The sequence below is a fragment of the Aulonocara sp. 'chitande type north' Nkhata Bay genome, linkage group LG22 (assembly GCF_057382095.1).
Source record: "Aulonocara sp. 'chitande type north' Nkhata Bay isolate Kocher_YH1m ecotype deep benthic linkage group LG22, A_spYH_male_GT1.1, whole genome shotgun sequence".
Taxonomy (NCBI): domain Eukaryota; kingdom Metazoa; phylum Chordata; class Actinopteri; order Cichliformes; family Cichlidae; genus Aulonocara; species Aulonocara sp. 'chitande type north' Nkhata Bay.
Window position 1 is genome coordinate 15053492 of NC_141364.1, and position 23151 is coordinate 15076642.

At 42.0% G+C, this 23151-nt stretch overlaps 1 protein-coding gene across 1 annotated transcript; it reads left to right on the forward strand.

The window, feature by feature from the left end:
• Positions 1-439: 439 nt before the first annotated feature.
• hcn3 (hyperpolarization activated cyclic nucleotide-gated potassium channel 3) lies at positions 440-22754 on the forward strand. The gene is made up of 7 exons (XM_086281285.1): positions 440-1193; positions 16936-17365; positions 17458-17619; positions 18798-19016; positions 19475-19621; positions 20783-21023; positions 21207-22754. Exons 1-7 carry the CDS (start codon positions 742-744, stop codon positions 21407-21409), a joined length of 1854 nt encoding a protein of 617 aa, XP_086137411.1. The 5' UTR covers positions 440-741; the 3' UTR covers positions 21410-22754.
• Positions 22755-23151: the final 397 nt, after the last annotated feature.

The window sequence follows — 23151 nt, forward strand, 5'->3', positions numbered from 1 at the left end:
GCAGCTGCTGGTGTTACCTCTGACACCGGTTGACCACGAATGAGTAATTCATTAAGTTTCGGTTTCTGCTGCCCCGCGCAACACGACCTGCAGCAGCCGCATCACCGCTCCGGGACTCGCCTCAGAGGAGGGGAGGGCGGTGGAGGAGAGCGGAGAGAGGTGAGCGGAGTGGACTCAGTTATTACAACAAGCCGATTACTGAAGGCTACTGAGCCTTCTCTGTCAATATGCGTCTGTCCTCTCTCGGTCAGACGGGAGGAGGACACAGCAGCCCACAGCCGGACTTTCCTTTTTCCCTTTTTCACATGAAAAAACTTTTAAGGGAACTTTTTTAATGGACCTACTCCACGAGAACGCACGTGAAGAAAGCCTGGATGTTTTATTTGATAAGATCTGATTTATTCTGTAAGATGTGTGTGTGTGTGTGTGTGTGTGTGTGTGTGTGTGTGTGTGGCACTCTGCGGAGCAAACGGTGACCTCCAGGTACTTAAAAGGTTGGAGTTTTCTTTGTTTGTTTTAGCGGCTGCATTATAAAAAAATTTTTTTTTAAACATAATAGCGAAAGCTGTTCATAATTTGATCTTTACGCATTTAATTTATGTAAAGGAGGTTAAATTTGGAAGCCAAATGAAATGCTTTGCGCACCAAACTTTATTAGTAAGTGAACTCCAAGAAGCCAAGTGAGGGGGGGAAGTAAAGCCCCTCTCTGCCTCGCTCACCTGCACGTGCAAAGTGTAAAAAATGAGCAGCCCCTCCAGGAGTTTAGACGGACAGAAAGGTGACGGCTCAGGCACCAAACCGGAGACGCCCAGGTACCGCAGCTGGAGCAGTCTCCGCTTCTCCAAATGGAGAAATGCGTCCCAGAGGGCAACCCCGCCTGCCACCCCTTCCCCGAAGACAGACAAGAGGAGCGACGTGAGCAACACGCTCTTCTCTCTGGTCAAGACTCACAATGACGACTACACGGCGGATCCGGATGGCCTCCTGGAGACCAATGGAGAGGGCGAAGGAGACAGCGCTAGCCAGTCTCAGGACCAGGCCACCTACTTCCAGAAGCAGTTTGGCTCCATGCTGCAGCCCGGGGTCAACAAGTTCTCCCTGCGCATGTTCGGCAGTCACAAAGGTGTTGCTGCTGAGCAGGAGAGGGTTAAAAGCTTTGGAGTGTGGATCATACACCCCTACAGTGACTTCAGGTAATTAGTAGAAAGCCCTTAAACTAATTTGCTCTCATTTTATTGCAATTTGTGTAACTTAACGCATTATAACCGTAAAAATTGGACAGAAATCTGACCAGTGACATTTTTCATTTCAAGGTGCTTCCAGTCGCTCAATATTGTTTAGAGTTCCCTTGAAAGCATTTACCCTTTATCCCACTAAGCACCCTGTGATTGAGGACTCACATCCAGTTTTTCAAGGACAGACTGCAGGATAGCAGCTGATGTCATGGTTCCCAGCACATGATAAGGCGATGAAGGGATTTGATTAGTGATACAGTATATAGGACAAGATCATCTGGATTAATGATATCATTCCCGTGTGACTCCTTTTTTTAACCCCAGGAGGAGAGAGAAGTGCATTCATCAATACTCATGACTTAACCAATCTGACTGAAAATCATCCAAATAGTTTCCTAATCTAGTTTGGCCTCACTTTGGAGGGGGGGGGGGGGATCTGTCCAATAATTCAACTTTCAGGGTTAAACAACGACTCAGGAGTGATGCCCAAGCAATCTGTCGGTGAGGTCACTAATAGCCCAGCAAATTTAAAGAATTTTTAACATCAGGCCGATGCCAGACAGAGGGGATAAACCCATGCATGGGGATTATTACCCATAAGAATCCGTATAATTCCAATCTTACTCTATTATGCAATAATACACAGGCAGCTGAGGGAGGGATTAGCACAGGCCTGCTCTTCTTAAACCTTATGCTCCCACTTCCTCTTAAAAATGAATGAATTGGGACAGTAGAGTTTTGGTCAGATTTCCTGTTTAGAGTTTAAGGTCACACAGCTGGTTGGTGCCTTTCTCTGTAAAATCTGCTTGTCCTCAATATTTCTCTGGATTTTTTTCTAGTGCTTCGTCCTCCTTGTTCCAAAGATGTCCATGTTTAGCTAATTATCAATTCTACATTGATTGTAATCTGCATGCGAGTGGTTTGTCTGTATCTCTTTGTTGGAGCTGTGATTAGACTTATAGTGACACTTCCGGGTGTATCCCACCTCTAACCCAATGTCCCTTGGGATAGTCCCCAGCTCCACTATGACCCTGAAAGGTGGAATTAGTTGTACTCTGGGTAAAAGTGACTGATTACCATAAGACCAACATCCCCAATCTTTGTGTGTGTGTGTACACATGTACACACACACACACACACACACACACACACACACACACACACACACACACACACACACACCTGTGGTCTGCTTGTAGTCCGAATGCTGCTGACTTATGTTTGGATAAACTTTTGTTGCATGCAGTTAAAAGATCTGTATGGAGAAAAGAGTAATTTCATTTCCAAAAATTATAAACTGTATACAAAAGATGGACATGGCCACAGTGACATCACTGATTGGTTTAAACTCTGCAGGCCTGAAGCCTCCACACTAGCACTTTACTTTATTCAAATTCAACCTGAAATCCTATCAGAATACACTCATGTTCCTGTCCTGCGCTCACTGCTATTAAAGCTTGTCTAAAGGTTTTAGATACAGCAGATTTTATTCTGCTCCTCTCTCCCTCTCACTCAGACTCGATCTATAATGTCAACAGCTATAATGCCTTCCAGATTGGTGGCTGTTGCGGCTACTCCAACCAATGGCCGCGGCAGGCTAAACATGAGGACACCTGATGACGCGCAACAATTAACGCACAAAACACTTCTGTAACATTTGCTTCTTTATTTACACATGCAACCGTCCAATATATACACATCGGCACATAGGATTAACTATCAAACAAACGCACAGATTGCACAAACAAATAACTACAACTCGTCGATAACTGTACTAACCATTATGTCCAATTACAACCTGGTTTATGGCATTAATTAGTACTCCGATATACAAACACCATCAAGTTCCAGTTAAAATACAACAAAATCATTCAAGTTACGCTCAAGTTGTGCTCTGTTGCGGTATGTTGCGGTATGTTGCGGTCAACAGAAAGTTTTGCCTCGTGCTCACCCTACCTTCTGCTCATCACATCAGGTGCTGTGTACAAGTGAGTGCAACCACCTTCACCTTATACCACACCCATGAGACACGCCCCACACCCATGCACCAATACAGTGAGTCCACTTAAACCAACCCATTTAGTCAGACGGAAACAACTCATATGGCTCCTACATACCGGCCCCTAATTATTTTAGAGCAATAATTACAGCATACTTACCACGTAGGAGACACTAATAAACATAATCAATCTTTTATCAAACATTCAAAAATACAATTTCAATTCCAAATAAATAAATATACCTTAATGCAAATAGATATTTAAAAAATGTCAATTTTCATGACTCTTCTGCTTCCTGTAGAAGACACACTTTAGTGATCGGCCTGTCCAAACAACCAGTCTTTGTCTTAACACGAACCCGACGTACAAGTCCTTTACTGTCAGAAATCGCTTCCACAATCCTTCCAGTCACCCAAGAGTTACGAGGCGCAGAATCATCGACAACGATAACCACATCCCCAGGAATGAAGTTCCGTCCGATTCTCTGCCACTTCTGACGCTCTTGAAGCTGGGGCAGGTACTCCTTGACCCAGCGCTTCCAGAACAGGTCAGACATGTACTGTACTTGCCTCCATCGACGTCGTCCATACACGTCCCCCTTCTGAAACACTCCTGGTGGTATCAATGGCTTGGTCTTAAGCAACAACAGATGGTTAGGAGTCAAGGCCTCCAAATCATTAGGATCAGTAGAGGCTTTAGTTATTGGTCTACTGTTCACAATAGCCTCTGCCTCACAAAGAACTGTACAAAGGCCTTCTTCGTCCAAATTCTGCACTTTCAAAATGGAATTTAACACCTTCCTAACAGACCTTATGAGACGTTCCCAAACACCGCCATGATGGGAACCAGCAGGAGGATTAAAAATCCATTTAATGCCCTTTTGCAGCAGCATCTCCTGAATCTGTGCCTGATTCCATCCTTCCACTGCCTCTCTCAACTCGCGTTCACCACCCACAAAGTTGGTACCATTATCCGATCGTATCTCCAATACCTGACCTCGCCTTGATATAAATCGACGAAGCGCATTAATAAAAGAATCTGTGCTTAAAGATGACAATACCTCCAAATGCACAGCTCTCACAGCCAGGCATGTAAAGATAATTCCATATCTCTTTACTTCACACCTTCCACGCTTAACTTGAAAAGGTCCGAAACAATCCACTCCAACCCGAGAAAATGGAGGTTCATCGGGTGAGATGCGATCTTGTGGAAGGTCTGCCATCATCTGATATCCTGATGCTGCATGAAGTCTGCGACACACTATGCATTTAGCCAAAATCCTCCTTATGGCAATGCTTGCACCTGGAACCCAATACCTTTGCCGCAATTCGGACAGCATGTGGTTACGTCCACCATGCCCTATTTTCTGATGTACATGTTGAAGTATTAGGTTAGTAATATGCAGATCCCTGGCTATAATTGTGGGATGCCTTGCATCTTCAGGCATAGCTGCCCTACTAAGCCTACCTCCAACTCTCAACACACCATTCTCAAATTTAGGATTAAGCCTATAGAGCTCACTACTCTTCTTCACCCTGTCACCCCTCTGCAACCTACTGATTTCATCTGAATATCTCCTTCTTTGACAAAAGCAAAGAACTGCATTCTCTGCCTTGTTAAGCTCTTCTACCGAAAGAAATCCTTTAGCAGCATGGTCCTTGACAGTTTGCAACTCTCTTTTAAGCCTTTCCTCAAGATTTTCTTGAGTCACGCTTGATGCAAAGCTTTCTTCCAGCTGTTTCCTCTTTTTACTAAGTTCCTGCAACAAATCTTTGAATCTAAGAACCCATGCAACCATCCTTTTTAGACGAGTCCACGAAGAAAAATAAGTAATGAACTTCATCACCCCATCTTTGCATTCGTTTGTACCAACAGCATTGACTAAAACAGTCGTTTTAATCTCTGGATCATTTATGGAGCTCTTTCCAAAATCAAGATTCACTGGCCAATTAATTTCTGGTTCAACAAGGAAGTTTGGCCCTGACAACCAAGAATCATCCCTCAAAAAGGTTTGCACCTTAACCCCCCTGGAGGCTAGATCAGCAGGATTACATGATGTATTAACATATTTCCACTGGGAAGGTTTGGACACTTTAAGTATCTCGGTCACCCGGTTTGCTACAAACACTTTAAACCTTGAGGTTTCATTGCTGATATACCTTAACACCGAGGTACTATCAGTCCAGAATACCGACTCCTGCAAATGCATTTGCAGCTCTTTTTTCCACATCTTATCCATTCTACTCGCAACTAAGGCAGCTGTCAATTCCATGCGAGGAATGGAAGTTTGTTTTAATGGAGCCACTCTTGCTTTACCCATTATAAACGCACAATGCACTTGATTCTGGGTACTGCGCAACAGCAGATAAGTGACTGTGCCATAACCCTCCTCGCTTGCATCTGCAAAGTGATGTAACTGAGCAGAAGCAACGTCTCCAAAATCAGAAGGTTTAAGGCACCGGTCGACCTTAAAATCTGCAAGAAGGCAAAGATCATTTAGCCAAACTGTCCATTCTTGTTCAACAGTAACTGGCAACACATCATCCCAACCCCAATGACTTCTGCATAGTTTCTGAAGGATCAACTTAGCAGGCAGCACCACAGGTGCCAAAAACCCTAATGGATCGTAGATTGAGCTCACAAGGGACAATATCCCTCTCCTTGTTGGAGGTTTGTTTTTCAGTGTGATCTTAAACTTGAATGTATCCGATTGGATACACCACTGTACACCCAGTACTCTCTCTACCGGTAACACATCACTATCCAAATCCAGATCCTTCATCTCCTTGGATCGCTCCTGTTGAGGTATAGCAGCAAGCACTGCTCTTCTGTTGCTAACCCACTTTGTGAGCTTAAAGCCTCCTTTAGCACAAAGAGCAACAAGTTCCTGATAGAGCCTCACTGCCTCCTCTTCAGAACCAACAGAGATAAGGCAATCATCCACATAGAAGCTATGTAAAACATTGTTGACAACCTCTAGTCTGAAATGATCTCTGTTGTCCTCTGCACATTTCCTCAAGGCAAAATTCGCACAACTTGGGGATGAAGTAGCTCCGAAGAGGTGTACTTTCATTCTATATTCCACCAGATCCTGACTATGATCTCCGTCCGGCCACCACAGAAACCTTAACAGATCTAAGTCATCTCTTTGTACTCTGACCTGATAAAACATGGATTCAATATCTGCCATGAGCACCACATGTTCTTTTCGGAATCTGGTTATGACCCCGACTAGCAAGCTAGTGAGAACTGGGCCTTCCAGAAGTTGTCCATTCAGAGACACTCCCTGAAACGAAGCACCACAATCAAAGACAACTCGTAACTTCTTCTTCTGTGGGTGATACACCCCATGATGTGGAATATACCATAATCCTCCATCACAGCGATCGAACTCTTCAACAGGCACCTTCTCTGCATACCCTTTAGAAATGACTTCAGTCATAAAACTGGTGTATTCGTCATGAAATGAACCATTCCTAATAAACTTTCGTTTAAGGCTCAGAGCTCGCTGTTCTACAGCCTTCCTATTATTTGGCATGTTTACCTGATTGCATCTAAAAGGCAAACCAATGGTGTAATGACCATCAACCAACTTAGCAGAATCCATCACTGACTCCATAAACTGCTGGTCTTCTCTAGACAAAGCCAACTGCTCATCTTGAATACATTCTGGAAAGTCAGTCTTCATTTGACGTTTCCACAGTTCATCCAATCTTGCTACGGAAATCCTATTAACACTCACATCAAAAATGTCAGTATTACAATCCTCTCTGAGAGGACCATTCACCGTCCAACCCAGCATAGTTTTTACTGCATAGGGACCTCCATCTTGACTTCTAATAACATCCCATGGCTCCAAAGCCTTGGGCACATTGGTCCCGATCAACAGGTCTACCCCGGAATTTATCTCCAGTATGTTAATATGGCGCAAATGTGGCCATCTTTCGAGATCTTCCTGTCGGGGAATATTACGTTGATGAACAGGCATGCTTTTTTGAGTAAATAAGTCAGGCAAATCACAGTAATTATCTAAACCCAAACCAGCTACTTCCAAATCTGAAACCACATAGCTACTGACCATTTTCTCCTGACCCATTGTCCGCAAAAGAATGCCAGTTTTCCTTCCTGAAAGATTTAGCCTATTCATGAGTGCTTCCGTACAAAATGAAGCTGAACTCCCAGGATCCAGAAAAGCATAGGTTACCAATGACTGAGTACCTTTCTTAGACTTCACTCTAACTGGTATTACGGACAGAGCACTATTTTGCTCACCGGCCCCAGTAACACCACTGCTTTGCACAGCACAAGAAGGACCTTCATCTGATGGTTCTCTCCCTCCTATAGTTTGCACTGCGACACTTTCCCTCCGCTTGGAGTGAATATGTAAGAGTGTGGGGTGTTTCTGGCTACAAACTTTACACAAGAGACGTTTCCTACAGTCTCTGCTTCTGTGCCCAATGCGCAGACAACCATAACACACACCATTCTCTTTCAAAAAAGATAATCTTTCACAGTGTAACTTTCTTTCAAATGAAGGACACAAATCCAACATATGCCCTGCTCCACAAAACAAGCAAGCCTTCGTCACAACTGAACCATTTTCTCGCCTCAGTGCTGGCTCAATCTTCCCTTCCACCTTGGCCACTGTAGTAGCAAAACTACTCCGCTTAGCCTTGGGGTACAACTGAGGCTTACTATTCCTCGCATCTTTTCTGGTGGCTGTCGGAGGATCCTGTATATCTCCAAACAATGGATCACTTGCAATCTTAACTTGCCTTTCAACAAACTCAACGACATCGCAAAAAGACACTTTACGTCGAAATCTCTCCTGTAGATCGCAGACAACATTCCTCCACTTATCCCTGAGCTTGTAAGGCAACTTTTTTATAACTGCTTGCATATTAGCAGAGACATCCAACTCATGCAAGGACTCAACGTCCCCCATTGCATTGCAACATTGCCTTAACAAAAACCCATATTCCTGCAAAGCCTTCACATCATCAGATTTTATAGACGGCCATTTACTGACCCTTTCGACGTAGGCAGCAGCAATTTTCAGCGAATTGCCAAAGTTCTCTTGGAGCAAAGATTTAGCTTTAGCATATCCATACTCAGCAGGCATATAATGACAGCTTCTGACCATTTCTCTTGGATGGCCTCTAGTGTATTGCTCGAGAAAATATAAACAATCCTTAGCACTGTGAGCTTGACTCTCCACCATGTGCTCAAAAGCTCTCATAAATGTTTGATATTGCAAAGGATCGCCATCAAATAACTGAATGTCACGTCTTGGTAACAAAAACAGAGACTGCTGCTCAGCTAATAAAGTTGTAATTTCATTTTGTTTCTTCAAAACTGTGACTAAATGATCATGACCCTCACCACCTTGCCCTGTATGTGTGAGAGGTTTTGATTGTGCGTGGGACTGTGAAATCATCTGAGTAGTTGAAACTGCACCTGGAAATACTTGATGCAACTTAGTCTCTGCCCTTTCCAACGAAACGACCTTGGGTTGAAAAGTATTTTTAAACTTGGGCCTTACATCCAATACCTGTGCTTGATGATCACTAGCATCCACACCCTGATATGGTTGTTCTGGTAACACAGGTTTGAACGTCGGAGCATTAGGATTTAAAACGGCTAAACGCCCCTGCTCTCGTTCTAAATACGAATTCATTCCATCGGATTTAACATTAGCAGCACTTGAGACTCGGGACATTTCAGAAGTTTTTAAAACATTCACCTTTGCTGCTGAGGCTGCTATTTCAGTTTCCAAGTCAAGCAGCTCCTTTCTTTTCTTAAGCTGTATTTCTTGTTCTTCCAAAGCATGCTTTTCTTTCAACAACCTCTGTCGAACAAGAAGGGCAGCCATGTCAGCCTCTGCCTTTATGCGTGCTGACAAGGCAGATGAAACCATTGAGCCACTGAGTGATGATCTGCTTTTCCTACTTTTGTTTCCAACATTAGAGATGCTATCACTTGGATTAACATCATCTATCGCAGCACCTTTACCAACATTCCCGGTCTGCCTAGAAACACCAGAACCATTTCCAGCAGGTAATGGATCAGAGGAATCAACACCAGGTGGATTTAAATCTGGCAAATCAAGCTCAGACACCTGATTTTTGCTCTGAGGGTTTCCCTTTGCATCATGAAGCCATTTCTTTATCTCCTCCATAAACTCAGTATTATGTGCTCGCACACTTATGAACCAAGCAGTTTGTTTTTCTTGCTCTGCTTGAGGAAGCAAAGGAAGCAAGGTTTCATGCAGATGAGTCGCCTCTTTAAGCAACACAGACAAATTCTCTAACTGAGCCTGAACAGTTGAAACATTATCCTCATATTGCTTTAACTCTTTAATAATTTTTATGACCTTTTTAATTTTATTAATCTTAGTGTGACGTTCTGTTTGCAGTCTTTCAATCTGATTCTCCAAAGCCTTAGCAGTCGGTTTTGGCTGTCTTTTCTTTCCATCCACATCACCACATTGTGTTAATTGGTGTGTCTCCATTTTTCTTCAAAACATTACGAAATCCAAACGCTGAACTGCACCTATGCCACACAGCCTCATTCCAACACCTCAACTTGATGACGTTCACTTCATAAACCCTGGCCATACACAATTGACAGGAGCAATATCCCCCACTAACTGCCTATTAAACCTAACTAACTTAACCTAGTCTTCCGTACATACTAGCGGTGGGTATTTATGTACCTCCATACCGTCAGCTGTGAGGAAGACAAACTGTCTTAAACACAAACTGCGGCGGTACTCCCAAGCCAATGGCTTCAGCCGCCTGATGCACAAATACTAGAAAGCAAATCAGTACAACGCCTTGTGCAGCTGTACTGCTAAAACCTAACAGGGGAACAAAACTCCTGAACAAAATGCGCTAGTGTAGCCAAAGGCTTAATCTAAAAGCGGGTGGACAAAGGCAACAGCAAACTACAAAACTATCATCAATAAAACTCAGCTCTTCATAAATAATCCAATAAAACCTAAAAAGAGCACTTTCTGTTGACATTTGTTGCGGCTACTCCAACCAATGGCCGCGGCAGGCTAAACATGAGGACACCTGATGACGCGCAACAATTAACGCACAAAACACTTCTGTAACATTTGCTTCTTTATTTACACATGCAACCGTCCAATATATACACATCGGCACATAGGATTAACTATCAAACAAACGCACAGATTGCACAAACAAATAACTACAACTCGTCGATAACTGTACTAACCATTATGTCCAATTACAACCTGGTTTGTGGCATTAATTAGTACTCCGATATACAAACACCATCAAGTTCCAGTTAAAATACAACAAAATCATTCAAGTTACGCTCAAGTTGTGCTCTGTTGCGGTATGTTGCGGTATGTTGCGGTCAACAGAAAGTTTTGCCTCGTGCTCACCCTACCTTCTGCTCATCACATCAGGTGCTGTGTACAAGTGAGTGCAACCACCTTCACCTTATACCACACCCATGAGACACGCCCCACACCCATGCACCAATACAGTGAGTCCACTTAAACCAACCCATTTAGTCAGACGGAAACAACTCATATGGCTCCTACAGTGGCGTTAATAGCAGCAAGCAGCCACTAATCTACTGCAACATGAGAAATAATGGTAAGCACTCATGTAAAGCAGAGAGTGGACAGAGCGGTCACGGACACGAGTGAAGAACACATCAATCACTTCTGTGTCTCTGCTCAGTTTTGTCACGGGTTCACGTTGCAATCACTGAAGGGTGACTGTAATCAAAATTGGTCTGCGTCAAGTTCTCTTTCTCTGCCTTTGTAATCAAAGAGTCACTGAGAGCGAGAGACCCAGTGTGATTGACAGCTGATGGAAACAATCTGTAAGAAAATCCAAACCATGTCTTCCGACAGTGTACGAGACATTTGAGAGCTATAGGGAAATGGGACATGTATGACTTGAAGGAGACAGTGTATTTGTACAGCACGTGCAATTAGGGTTGCCAACCGTCCCTTAAAATACGGAATCGTCCCGTATTTAGAAACAAAAGTACACGTCCCGTATTGAGCTAATAAGGGACGCACTTTGTCCCGTAATACAGTGAGAATCAAAAGTAGTCTATAAATGTTAATGGAATTAACGCTTTGTTTGAAAACATAATTCCCAGCCCCTCTCCTGCTTTGTGACCAATGAGCTGACAGCACACTTATGACAATTCGAGTATGACAATTCAGATTACCGCTCATCTCATTGGTCAAGGAAAGGTCGCTTACGGAGAAAATACCGGAAGACAACAGATGACCACAACAAGAAGCATGGCCAACAGGGAAACAAACGCCGACACTGCGGTGCAAGTCTCGGACGACAGTACACCTAAAGCTGGGCAGACACTGTGCGATTTTTTCAGTCACGTTATTCAGCTCCTGCTCAAACTGCACGATTGACTCGCAGGGGTTAGAAGTTGGTAGGTCACGATGCAGGGTCTCACACTATACCGCCCGATGCTCTGATGCGACCTGAGTGCTCACACTGTGCCTCCATAAAATGAAGGTTATAACAGAAAATCTGTCGCTCGCTCTCTCTCTCCGTCTTTCACTCACACAGACACGCACACCACCACCATCAACTTTGCTAAATTGCTAATGAAAAACATTGATCGGGCAGCTGTGACTGAGCAGCAATGTAAATCCAACTATTTTCACGGTTGTGTGCCTCCATTGCTTGTGTCCAGATCACACGCTGCACAGCCGTGCTGCTCCATCTTTTACACCAACGTTTACGTGTTTGCGCGCGAGCAGTGTGAGCGGCTGTGGTGAGACCCTCACGAGCGATTGATGATCGGGAGCTGGTCGTGAGGTGTTAATCACTTCTCGTTACCCCACGTATACTACACGATGCACGATGAAGGCCAAAATCGGTCCGATCACTCAAAAATCGGCTAAAAATGGGCCTAAAACCGCACAGTGTAAGCCCAGCATTAGAGCAGCAATGTTTGTTCAGAGAAAGGGAAAAATGGGAAAAGGAAAACACCTGGCTGGAAAAAGTTAATATGGGCATGTGCAGTGAATATCAGCGCTATGTGGCCAGAAGTGTGATAATATAATTTATTTTGTGTAATAAACAACTGTAAGGATAGATGATTACAACAAATAGATGACTAATACATAAAAGTAATACATAGATGAATAATGATGATGAGTTAAGATGCGTAATCATGGGAACAAGCGGGTTTACAAACAGGAGCAGCTGATTAGCATTAAGCCAATTGTACTAAATGCACTAAATGTGCACTGTTACAAGAATGTTTTTCTTTCTATTGTTTTCTATTATTTTAAGTTAAGCAGGACAGAGTTCTTTTAAAGAAAGATTTACTTATATTCTCAAAAGTTAAGCATGACAGGCTTCTGTTTAAGAAGGAGACCTGTTTTATTGTGTTAATGTTGTCATTTTGAGCTAAAAATAAATGGCTAAATGATCATTTGTTTCACATGTGTTCATATCACAAAGAATACACATCTACTTAAATCAAATTCAAGTCAAATGGTTAAAAAAATAATTTCACACACAAAAAAAAGAGCTAGAAAATTCACCACACTGGGAAGGGTGAAGACAACTGGGTCGCCCGGCCCTGGCCACGAGGTGTCCCTTATTTATTTTTCAGGGAGTTGGCAACCCTATGTGCAATCAAGATATCCAATCTGGATCTGGAACAATGAATGCAAGCTCTAACGCACACAGGTTGGACCATTACCGGATCACATGGGGAGATTGATCAGCTTGGACCTGGATTTCAGCTGGGTATAAATGCTGTGCACACATGATCACATCCTTAACCCTAGAACACTATCGCTGGGTGATTTACACCCGAGAAAATAGATTTACATGATTTCTCTCTCCTGCAGCTGTTTGCGTGTCGAGGAGCCTGTGCCTTCACCAGGGAAGTCTCAAATGTCCCAGGAATGGGTGGACCAAAGACCAGCTTTCCAGAGTCATTATTTTGTTTTAGGAGTTTTATTTTTCATTTTGTTAGACATGGCACAGTTGAAAGTAAAAGAAGACCACTCTAATTTGTCATGTGTTGTCATATTTTCATATATTTGATTACTTTTCATTGGTTATATTATATCGGGTAAAAATCACCCGGCATTAGTGATCGTGTTACTATTTATAGCGATAGTGTTCTAGGGTTAAGAGAAACTTTACCCAACAGGTTAAAAAGTCAATCTCCTCTCGATAGCATAAGCTGCCAGGGAACAGGAACAAGCAGCATTAGTAGCTAGCAACTCCATTATCGTGCTGTTCGACAACCATACTTCATGGGGCCAATTTGCTGACACTCTTGGACCCCTTGCCACCTCTCTTTCTAGCACTGTTAGCAACTTAGGTGTTCTCTTTGACAGCTCCTTTAAGTTTGACAAACAATCCTCTGTAGTTAAATCTAGTTTCTACCAATTGCGTCAAATCTCCAAGGCCAAGCACTACATACCGCACAGGGACCTTGAGAAACGAATCCATGCTTTTGTGACCTCTAGATTAGACTACTAATTCCCTTTACTTTGGTCTCCACTCCACACTTCTTCATAGATTGCAGGTTGTCCAGAATACTGCGGCACGCCTTCTGACCAGAACCGCAAGGTTTGCCTCCATCATGATCTAAGATCATCAGGACAAATATTCTTAGGCTACGTTCACACTGCACACGAAAGCGCATCAAATCCGACTTTTTTGACCCTATGCGACCCATATCCAATCATGGTATGACAGTGTGAGCAGCACAAATCCGATATTTTCAAATCCGACCTGGGTCACTTTCGTATGTGGTACTGAATCCGATACATATCTGATGTTTTAGAAAGAGACTGCTGTTTGAACGGTCATGTCGCATTAAAGCCGTCTTTTACATCACTGACACAAGACAGACGCCAATTATCAGCTCCGGAGAAGCGCCCGAGAAGACACTGAACGCTTCCTGGCCATCCAGTGAAACTGTTGGGAAGACAACGTTGGAGAAACGGGAATATTTTATTTGTACTGTATAATCTGCAGATTCTGACAGAAATCTGCAACTATCCTTTGAAGCACTGCTCCTCTCTAAAACAGCAATAAGGATCATTATTAGGCCATATTTAAATAACAAAATAACTTTATAACTTAAAGCAAAATTGGGAAACGTAAAGTCCCAATCAAGTCTTTATATTAAGGGCCATCAGTCAAACAATACTGTTTGCTCTGGGTCTAAACAGAGCGCGTTGTGTGTGACGTCTTCTTTAGCACATGCGGGCCGCTTTGAGGCTTCACACTAGAGCGTGTTTGCTGTCACATTTTATATGTAGTGTGAACAAGCAGACAAAAAAGAAAACAACTCAGATTTGATCAAAAAATTGGAATTGAGCATTAACACCTGCAGCGTGAACGTAGCCTTAGTGCAGCCTAGATCCCGGCTAAAGGCCAGAGGTGACCGTGCTTTTGCCCTGGCAGCCCCGAGCCTCTGGGAAAATCTTCCCTCTGACTCCATCTATTCATTTAAATCTCAGTTAAAAACGTACCTGTTTGACCGAGCGTTTTCAGTTAGTTAGTGCACTTCCCCCTATATTTTACCCTTATGTTACTTATCTTCCTACTAATGTCCCACTGCATAAATACCCCCACCTTATATTTATGTGTTGCAGCTCCTCCAACCTATGGCCGCGGCAGGCTAAACATGAGGACACAGATGACGCGCAACAATATACGCATAAAATACGCTTCTGTACCATTTGCTCCTTTTATTCCACATGCAGCTGTCCAATATACAAATCAGCACATGGGATTAACTATTAAAAAAAATGCACAGACTGCACAAACAAATAACTGCACTAATTACAATGCCAACTTACAACTTGGCCTATGACATCAATTAGTGCACAAATATACATAAACCATCAAGTTACAGTCAAATACATGAAAATAATTCAAGCTGCGTTCAACAGAAAGTTTTGCCTCATGCTCACCCTACCTTTCTGCTCATCAACATCAGATGCAGTGAACAGGTGAGTGCAACCACATTTATCATCTACCACACCCATGAGACACGCCCCACACCCGTGCACCAATACAGCAAGTCCATTTAAACCAACCCACTTAATCAAAAAAGGAACAACTCATATGGCTCCTACATTATGAATACCCTGTAATTGTATCTTCTAAACCATGCTATAATGTTTTACTTCTTATTCTGTCTGTACCTTTGGGGGGTTTGTTATAGCCTTTTATCTTTTATCTTATGTTTTAACCTTGTTGTGAAGCACTTTGGTGTACCTTTGGTTTTAAATGTGCTATATAAATAAAGTTGTACTGTATTGTATTGTACAGAAAGTGACTTAAAAACAAAAAGCTCGATTACGTGATATCTTTGCTACTAGGTGTCCAGTCTGCATACTCTGTGTATGATGGCATTAAAGTGGTATTGGGCAGGTGGGGGCACCCTAATGTGCATCAGAGCGTGGGGCAAAAACAATCATTTAGAAATAAGATTTTTTTTTTTAATTGTATTGTGAGCTCCAGTAGATTTGTTTTCTTTGCATACTGGCTGTGATCCGCAAACATGTGTTGCTGCTGCTCTAAAGTTTACTACTCTTTGTGGATTTAACTAAATTTAGCAAGATATAAGCAGACAGATCAGCTTAAAAAAACATCTGCTACCCTCAATGTAACGCAACACTGACTATTAACCAACCAGAGCCGTAAACTTCACCACAGTACGGTAAGCTCTCAGTCCTCTATACCTTTAGCTTGTACAATTTGGTGATATTTGCTAAGCTGTTTAAAACATTTAAAATCACCTGCCAGTTATAAATGTTACTCTGTTTATGCTCAAACTTCTTCTGTAGTGCCAGCCAGAGCCATCAGCTAAATGCTAAAGTTCCACAGCAACAGCTTTATGGACATCTGCATGATGAACGAATCACAGGAAAGGATTCTGATGAGAGTGTAAAGGGGCCATGGGATGTTATTATTTTTCTTAAAATTGTAATAGTAATTCCAAACTGTCATCAGTAAGCAACACAAAAAGAGCACTCTTGGCAGTATTACGTCAAAGCTAACAGATTTTCTTACTCTTTAATTGAAGATGCTGGAGGGTGTTCCTAAATTTTCTGATGCACTTAGAAGAGCAAACGGAAACCTTACGGTTCATATGTTAGTACCAGGTATACATGTGACTGCCCTCATTAAAAATGTTGCAGATGTGCCACACAACCATCAAATTCATTTGAGATTGCTAACATATATTTGTATTTGCTATAAAAAGCCATATAAATATATAAAACTCATGAAAAACTCAAAAACAGCAGTGGATCACATGATTCACTTCACATCTTTGGTGTTCACAGTCAGCTCTCTTCTCTTGACAACACATGCAATTTTGTGTTTGTTGTGATATGGCCGCACTGACATACAGTACAGAAATAACTACGTGCACGCAGCAGTCAAGTTGTGATTAACACATAGATTTTCAGTTTTAATTCAAAAGGGTTCATTAAAATACTTGAAGTATATTTGAATAACCACCTTGTCATTTTGTTTTTTTACAGTTTGGCCCAGAATGAGCAGATGTGTTTGCAGTAAATCTGTAAATCATCTGTAAATCTGGAAACGGTCAAAGTACGAATAGGTCCATTTGAAGTTTGTGTAAAGGTTGTGATCCTAAACCGAGCTCTGCACTCATCCTCTTCTCTCCAGGTTTTACTGGGACATCGTAATGCTCCTGTTGATGATGAGCAATCTTGTCATTTTGCCCTGGGGTATCACCTTCTTCGAAGACCAGAACACCATGCCCTGGATCACCTTCAACGTCTTGTCAGACACACTCTTCCTCATGGATCTGGTTTTCAACTTCCGTACGGGCATTTTGGAAGAGGACAGCCACATCATCCTGGACCCCAAAGAGATCCGCATTCATTACCTCCGCACTTGGTTCCTGGTGGATTTCATCTCCTCCATCCCTGTCGACTACATCTTTCTCATCGTCGACCTCGAATCCCGACACGAGTCATCAGACGTGTACCGTACCGCTCGTGCACTTCGCATTGTGCGTTTCACAAAGATCCTCAGTCTGCTGCGTCTTCTCCGTCTGTCTCGCCTCATCCGATACATCCACCAATGGGAGGAGGTAATGCAAAGGCAGGGAAGCGGGCACGTGCTTAGAACAAAAGAAACAGAAATATTGTAATTTGATCGTCTCTGTGACTTTCTTTCTGACAGATTTTCCACATGACTTATGATCTGGCCAGTGCTGTGGTGCGTATAGTCAACTTGATTGGAATGATGTTGCTGTTGTGTCACTGGGATGGCTGCCTGACATTTATGGTACCTATGCTGCAAGACTTTCCTTCAGACTGCTGGGTATCCAAAAACAATATGGTGGTGAGTAGATGAAGAAAAGAAAGTAAAATTACATATTTAAAGTAGTATGTGAGTATATAGCTACAATTCAGTGTTAGTTGGCATTTTTTTGAAGGAGGCAAAGTAATTTTACTCAGTGGCATACAAACCACAACACAACAAACCAAACCACAAACTTGGCAAAGCCACACCTCCGTCTATGGTCATGACATGCCAACTCACAGTGACATCGTCCACAAAAATCAAAATTGAAATGAGATACTGTTCTCACATTTGGAGATCATCTTAACTGAAACCAGGACCACGCGTCAAACACTGCACCTGCACATACATACTGTGCAAAAGTCATGAGCCACCCCAGCATGGTATGCAGTCAAATCCAGTCTGACACTGGACTTGAAAGATGCATCTGGCCCTTCAGTTAATCTACTGTTCACCGAAGCCTCATCAAAAATGGTCTCAGTGGAAGGGTGGCTGTCAAGATGCCATTCATAAAGAAAGGAAACAGAGAGAAGAGGCTGAGGTACGCCAAATTACACAAGAACTGGACTGAAAATCAAAAGCAACAGGTCTGATGGAGTGATGAATCCAAATTTGAAATGTTACTTCAAATTGTCATCAATATATATTAAGAATGACAGCATCATCATCATCCATTATAAATGTCCATTATAAAATGTCCATTATTATAAAATGTCCATTATTAAATGTCCATTATAGAGGACATGATGATCCCAAACACATTACCAGTCCAGTAAAAGCACACCTGAATTAAAAAACACCCACGGAACACTATCAGTCACGGATGGGCTTCCCCGGAGCTCGGGACTCAACATCATCGAAGCGGTATGGGATCAGCTTGACAGAGAACAGAACAAAAGGCAGCCAACATCCAAGGAAGATCTTCGAGTGTCCTTCTAGAAAAAATATTCCTGAAGACTCCTTAAACACTACATGTAATTAAACTTGTTTCCAACTGTTTTGCCGTGTTTTAGTCTTAACTTCTGGTTAGGTTTAACAGAGGTATGTGTGTCTCTGGTGTTTTCTCATTTAACACAGTATTCTTTACAAGATACAAAATCTTTACTTGGATGTGAAACGGCTGACAACTGTCTGTATTTTCCCAAAGTTGCAGGCTCATAGATGACCTCATTTCATGCTCTGTCTCACCTCGCCTCATTGTTAACTACCTTTTTCAGAACTCTACATGGCACATCCAGTACTCCTACGCTCTGTTTATGGCCATGAGTCACATGCTGTGCATAGGATATGGTGCTCACCCTCCAGAGGGCATGACCGATGTTTGGCTCACCATGGTCAGCATGGTAGTCGGGGCCACGTGCTACGCCATGTTCCTCGGCCATGCCGCTAACCTGGTCCAGTCCTTGGACGCCTCGCATCGGCAGTATCAAGAGAAGGTAATCATGCACATTTGTGACCTGCAGCTTCAGTTGCTTTGTGGACAATATGTTCCAGGAACCTCACGTGGATGCTAATGTGATTCGGGCTTTGAGCTTTAATATCCCAGCCATGTTTCATATCACAGACTGGCTTACTTGCTCGTACTTTATTCGTACAAACTGTGCCAAATGCCTAGAGAATATGTGTATTATCTAATGGATTTTGCAGCCTTACCATGACCCATTCCAGGGGATTTTCACAAGATAAAGCAGAACAGATGATGGACAAATGGCGGCACCTTTGTTTTGGATAACTGTCTGCCAATGCCCATTACAAATGAGTTTGTAATCCACTTAAAACGGGAGAAACAGCCTGCAAAACAAATGGAATGAATATGTAATTATTGTTCTTGGGGATAATTCGCAAAACACATGCTAGAACATGTGACTAATTGTGTGTTTTCTGTTGTTTCCAGTATAAACAAGTGGAGCAGTACATGTCATTTCATAAACTGCCAGCAGACTTAAGACAGAGGATCCACGATTACTATGAGCAGCGATTCCAAGGCAAGATGTTTGATGAGGACAACATCCTCGGAGAGCTCAGTGACCCACTCAAGGAGGTGTGTGACTTTACCTGCTGTTTCTTGCTTCCTCTCTCCAGTTTTTTATTAAGTGTTGAATAAGTTCGTCTTTTATGTTAAAACGGGTCCATGAAAATTTCTTTAAATGTGCCTTTATCTAAGCGACAGTTCAAAACCTAAATATATTTTGTTTATAATGAAATTGGAAAACATCTGATCAGCTGTTCGATATGCTAAGAGCTAGTTAACAATGCTTTTATTCCTGTTTATAGACTAACTGACATATTTTTTTCCACAATAATATGCTATATATCACAATATGGTAAAACATAGACTATTTGATTTGTATGTTGATCTGTAAGCTTCTTCCTCTTGTTTTGGCTTTTGTCTCAGTAGATCATCTGCCTCCATTTCACTCTATCCCAGCATCCTCCTCCTCTGTCACACCAGCCTTCTGCATACCCTCCTTGACTATGTCCATAAATCTTTTATGTCGTCTTCCTCTTTTGCTCCCACCTGGCAGCTTCATCTTTAACATCATGACCAAAATCCTCCTGAGAACTGAGGAAATTTTTTTAATGATTTCCTGCCTCTTTGGAGCTAAAAGAAGCCATCCAAACACATGAGATACCGATGGAAAGCCCAGGATGTCCTCTATTTAGCATTTAGGGTCTTAGTAAGGTAGCTCAAATAAGTCAAAAGATATAGACCATAAACAAATGTCCATTATAGAGGACATAAATTAATAGCCTGGTTCTCATGAGGATATATTCACTATCCCTCCAATCGCCTCCAATCTTTTTGCCAGTTCTACAGTCTCCACATTGTACATCACTCATCCACCTTCACTATCTCTACTCCTTACATATTCACCTTTCCGCCTGCCTCTCTCTCATTCACACACGTATTCTGTCTCACTTCTATTGTCCTTCATTCCTCTTCTCTCCAGAGCATACCCCCACCTCTCTATGCCCCCACCTCTCTATGCTCTCACTTCTCTCAGTGTTATCTGCGAACATCATAGTCCATAGAGACTCCTGTCTGACCTCATCTGTTAATCTGTCCATCACAACTGCAAACAAGAAGGGGCTCAGAACTGATCCCTGATGTAATCCCACCTTGAACCCATCTGTCACTCCTGCTGCATATAGATATTTTATGACAACTTCTTGTAGCGTACATTTTCTCCCCCTCATGCAGGAGATTGTCAGCTATAACTGTCGTGGACTCGTAGCCAATATGCCACTGTTTGCCAACACTGACCCTCATTTTGTGACGGTGATCCTGACCAAGCTGCGTTTCGAAGTCTTCCAGCCGGGAGATTTTATTATACGAGAGGGAACGCTGGGTCGGAAAATGTACTTTATCCAGCACGGCACCGTCACCATCATCCCACGTGGTAGTAAGGAGATTAAGCTCAGCGATGGAGCATATTTTGGGGGTAAATCGTGCTTTCTTTTTCCTGTGACTGTATTGCCAAACTTTTTCCATTTTTAGTCTTTATGATAATATAATCAGGTGGTATTTCTTCATATTTATGGTCCAGACATGCAGGTGGTATAGATCCTCTCATTTAACAAGTGGGATGAACTACATATTTAAAATTATGTCTTCCTTGTTTCAGAGATTTGCTTGCTGACACAGGGACGACGCACAGCCAGCGTGAGGGCTGAGACCTACTGCCGTCTTTACTCGTTGAGCGCGGACAGTTTCAACGAGGTCCTGGAGGAGCATCCTCTGATGAGGAGCGCGTTTGAGAGTGTGGCCGTGAACCGACTGGACCGCGTTGCGCGCCGACCGAGTTATCAGCCAGTCCCAGATGAATGACTTCCTCAGCACCATGAGAAAAACATTCCAGCCAGACTCATCGAGCACATTTGTCACATTTAAACTGCACATGACAAAGATATCTTCTATTGAAGCACGCTGATGGACAATCAGATAGCGAGACCTACTTAAACTTTTTAGTACAGCATTACTGCGATGATGTGACAATAGTCTACCTTTAGTGGTTTTATTTTATTATTTGAACTTGAATCAGCTGTAATATGTGCTCATGTTTGTGTTAGAGCTTTGTATACTCTTCGTGTAAAATGACCTGTATAATTTTGAAACTGTATGGACATCAGCGATGATCTTTTGTTTCTCCCGTTCTGATGATATTACATTTTGATTTACATGAGCTTTTTTATTCATGTATTGATGTATTGATTTATTTTTTTACCAACAGTCTGTCTAGATTGGTCTCTTTCCAGCTGTAAATACCTCTTTTAAAGCACATTTTAGTGGCCTGTAGTAGCCACTTTGATTATCTATCAGATCATCCGTCCAGGATATTGACAGCCTGCAGGAGCAGCAGCTGGTGTTACATCATTCAGCTTTCTGTAGCTCTATTTTACATGATCCTTCTCATCTGTAGGTTGCCTGATGTGAAGATTTAATGCTGATGTTCACAGAAGATCAGTTGCAGTTATGTAATATCTCCAGCTGTACACAGACAGGTTTCACAGAGCTCATATAAAGAATAATTTATACCCAGTATTATTTGTTTCCATACTATTTTTGTTTCATTTTTTTCTGGAATATTGTTTATTTATAATGTAAAACTAATGAATGAGAATAAAGTCTCTATAGGTTAACTAGTATGTAACCGTCAGACGATGCTGTTGTATAATATAAGTTCTATTTTTGTAAATATATCAGCTGAACTTTCTCAGTTTTTTTTTTTACTTCACTTTTTTAGTGGGGTTACATACAGGGTCTACATGCAGCATTTTTCACAGCAGAAACCACAGCTGTATCTACACATTAACAATGTAGTTATTAGAAGTTTATTTCTCTTCTGTTTTTGCTTCAAAGAAAGATTTTACAAATTTAAATTGACTGAACGCTGATTTACATTTAGATTAATACTGTGTACTTTTCTCAGATGCATTTGAAACAACATGATTTTGAAAATTTTCATCTGATGCACACAAAACGGTCATTTTTTGAATTTACAAGTTTAACTGAAATGTCTTTATTTTTTCTTATTTTTCTGATTATTACCTTTATATTGATGATGTCATGTGTATACCAATGTCTGTAACCTTGAAGCATAAATATCAAATATGTATTTTTTCCTATGCACTGTGTTATTTGTGCTTATGTATAAAGAATGTGCAGACACGTTGATCAAAGAAATACTGTTTTACTTAAGAAAACATTTTTGAAGCTCTTTTCCGCAGCTTTGCCAAGAAAATTAAGTCACAGGTCCAGAATGTATCTTATTGTGACTTATCATAATATTCACTCACTATTTCATAAATCTGAGAAGGATTCTTAAAGGTATGCCTTTTATCCTCAGAATACTCTCTGCTCCTTATTTCTGTTCTCTTTCCCTCTCACCCTCCAACCAGTTACAGCAGATGGCTACCCTTCCCTGAACCTGGATATGCCAGAGGTTTCTTCTTGTTTGAAGGGAGTTTTCCCTCCTCACAGTCGCAAAGTGCTGCTCACAGGGGATTGCCTGATCATTGGGGTTTGAAGGGTCTCTACATTACAATATAAATCTCATTCAGGTAACTTTT

Coding starts and splice junctions, on each gene's coding strand:
- hcn3 (XM_086281285.1), top strand. CDS start 742: ATGAGCAGCCCCTCCAGGAGTTTAGACGGACAGAAAGGTGACGGCTCA. Junction 1,194..16,935: donor CACCCCTACAGTGACTTCAG/GTAATTAGTAGA, acceptor TCTTCTCTCCAG/GTTTTACTGGGACATCGTAA. Junction 17,366..17,457: donor ACATCCACCAATGGGAGGAG/GTAATGCAAAGG, acceptor TCTTTCTGACAG/ATTTTCCACATGACTTATGA.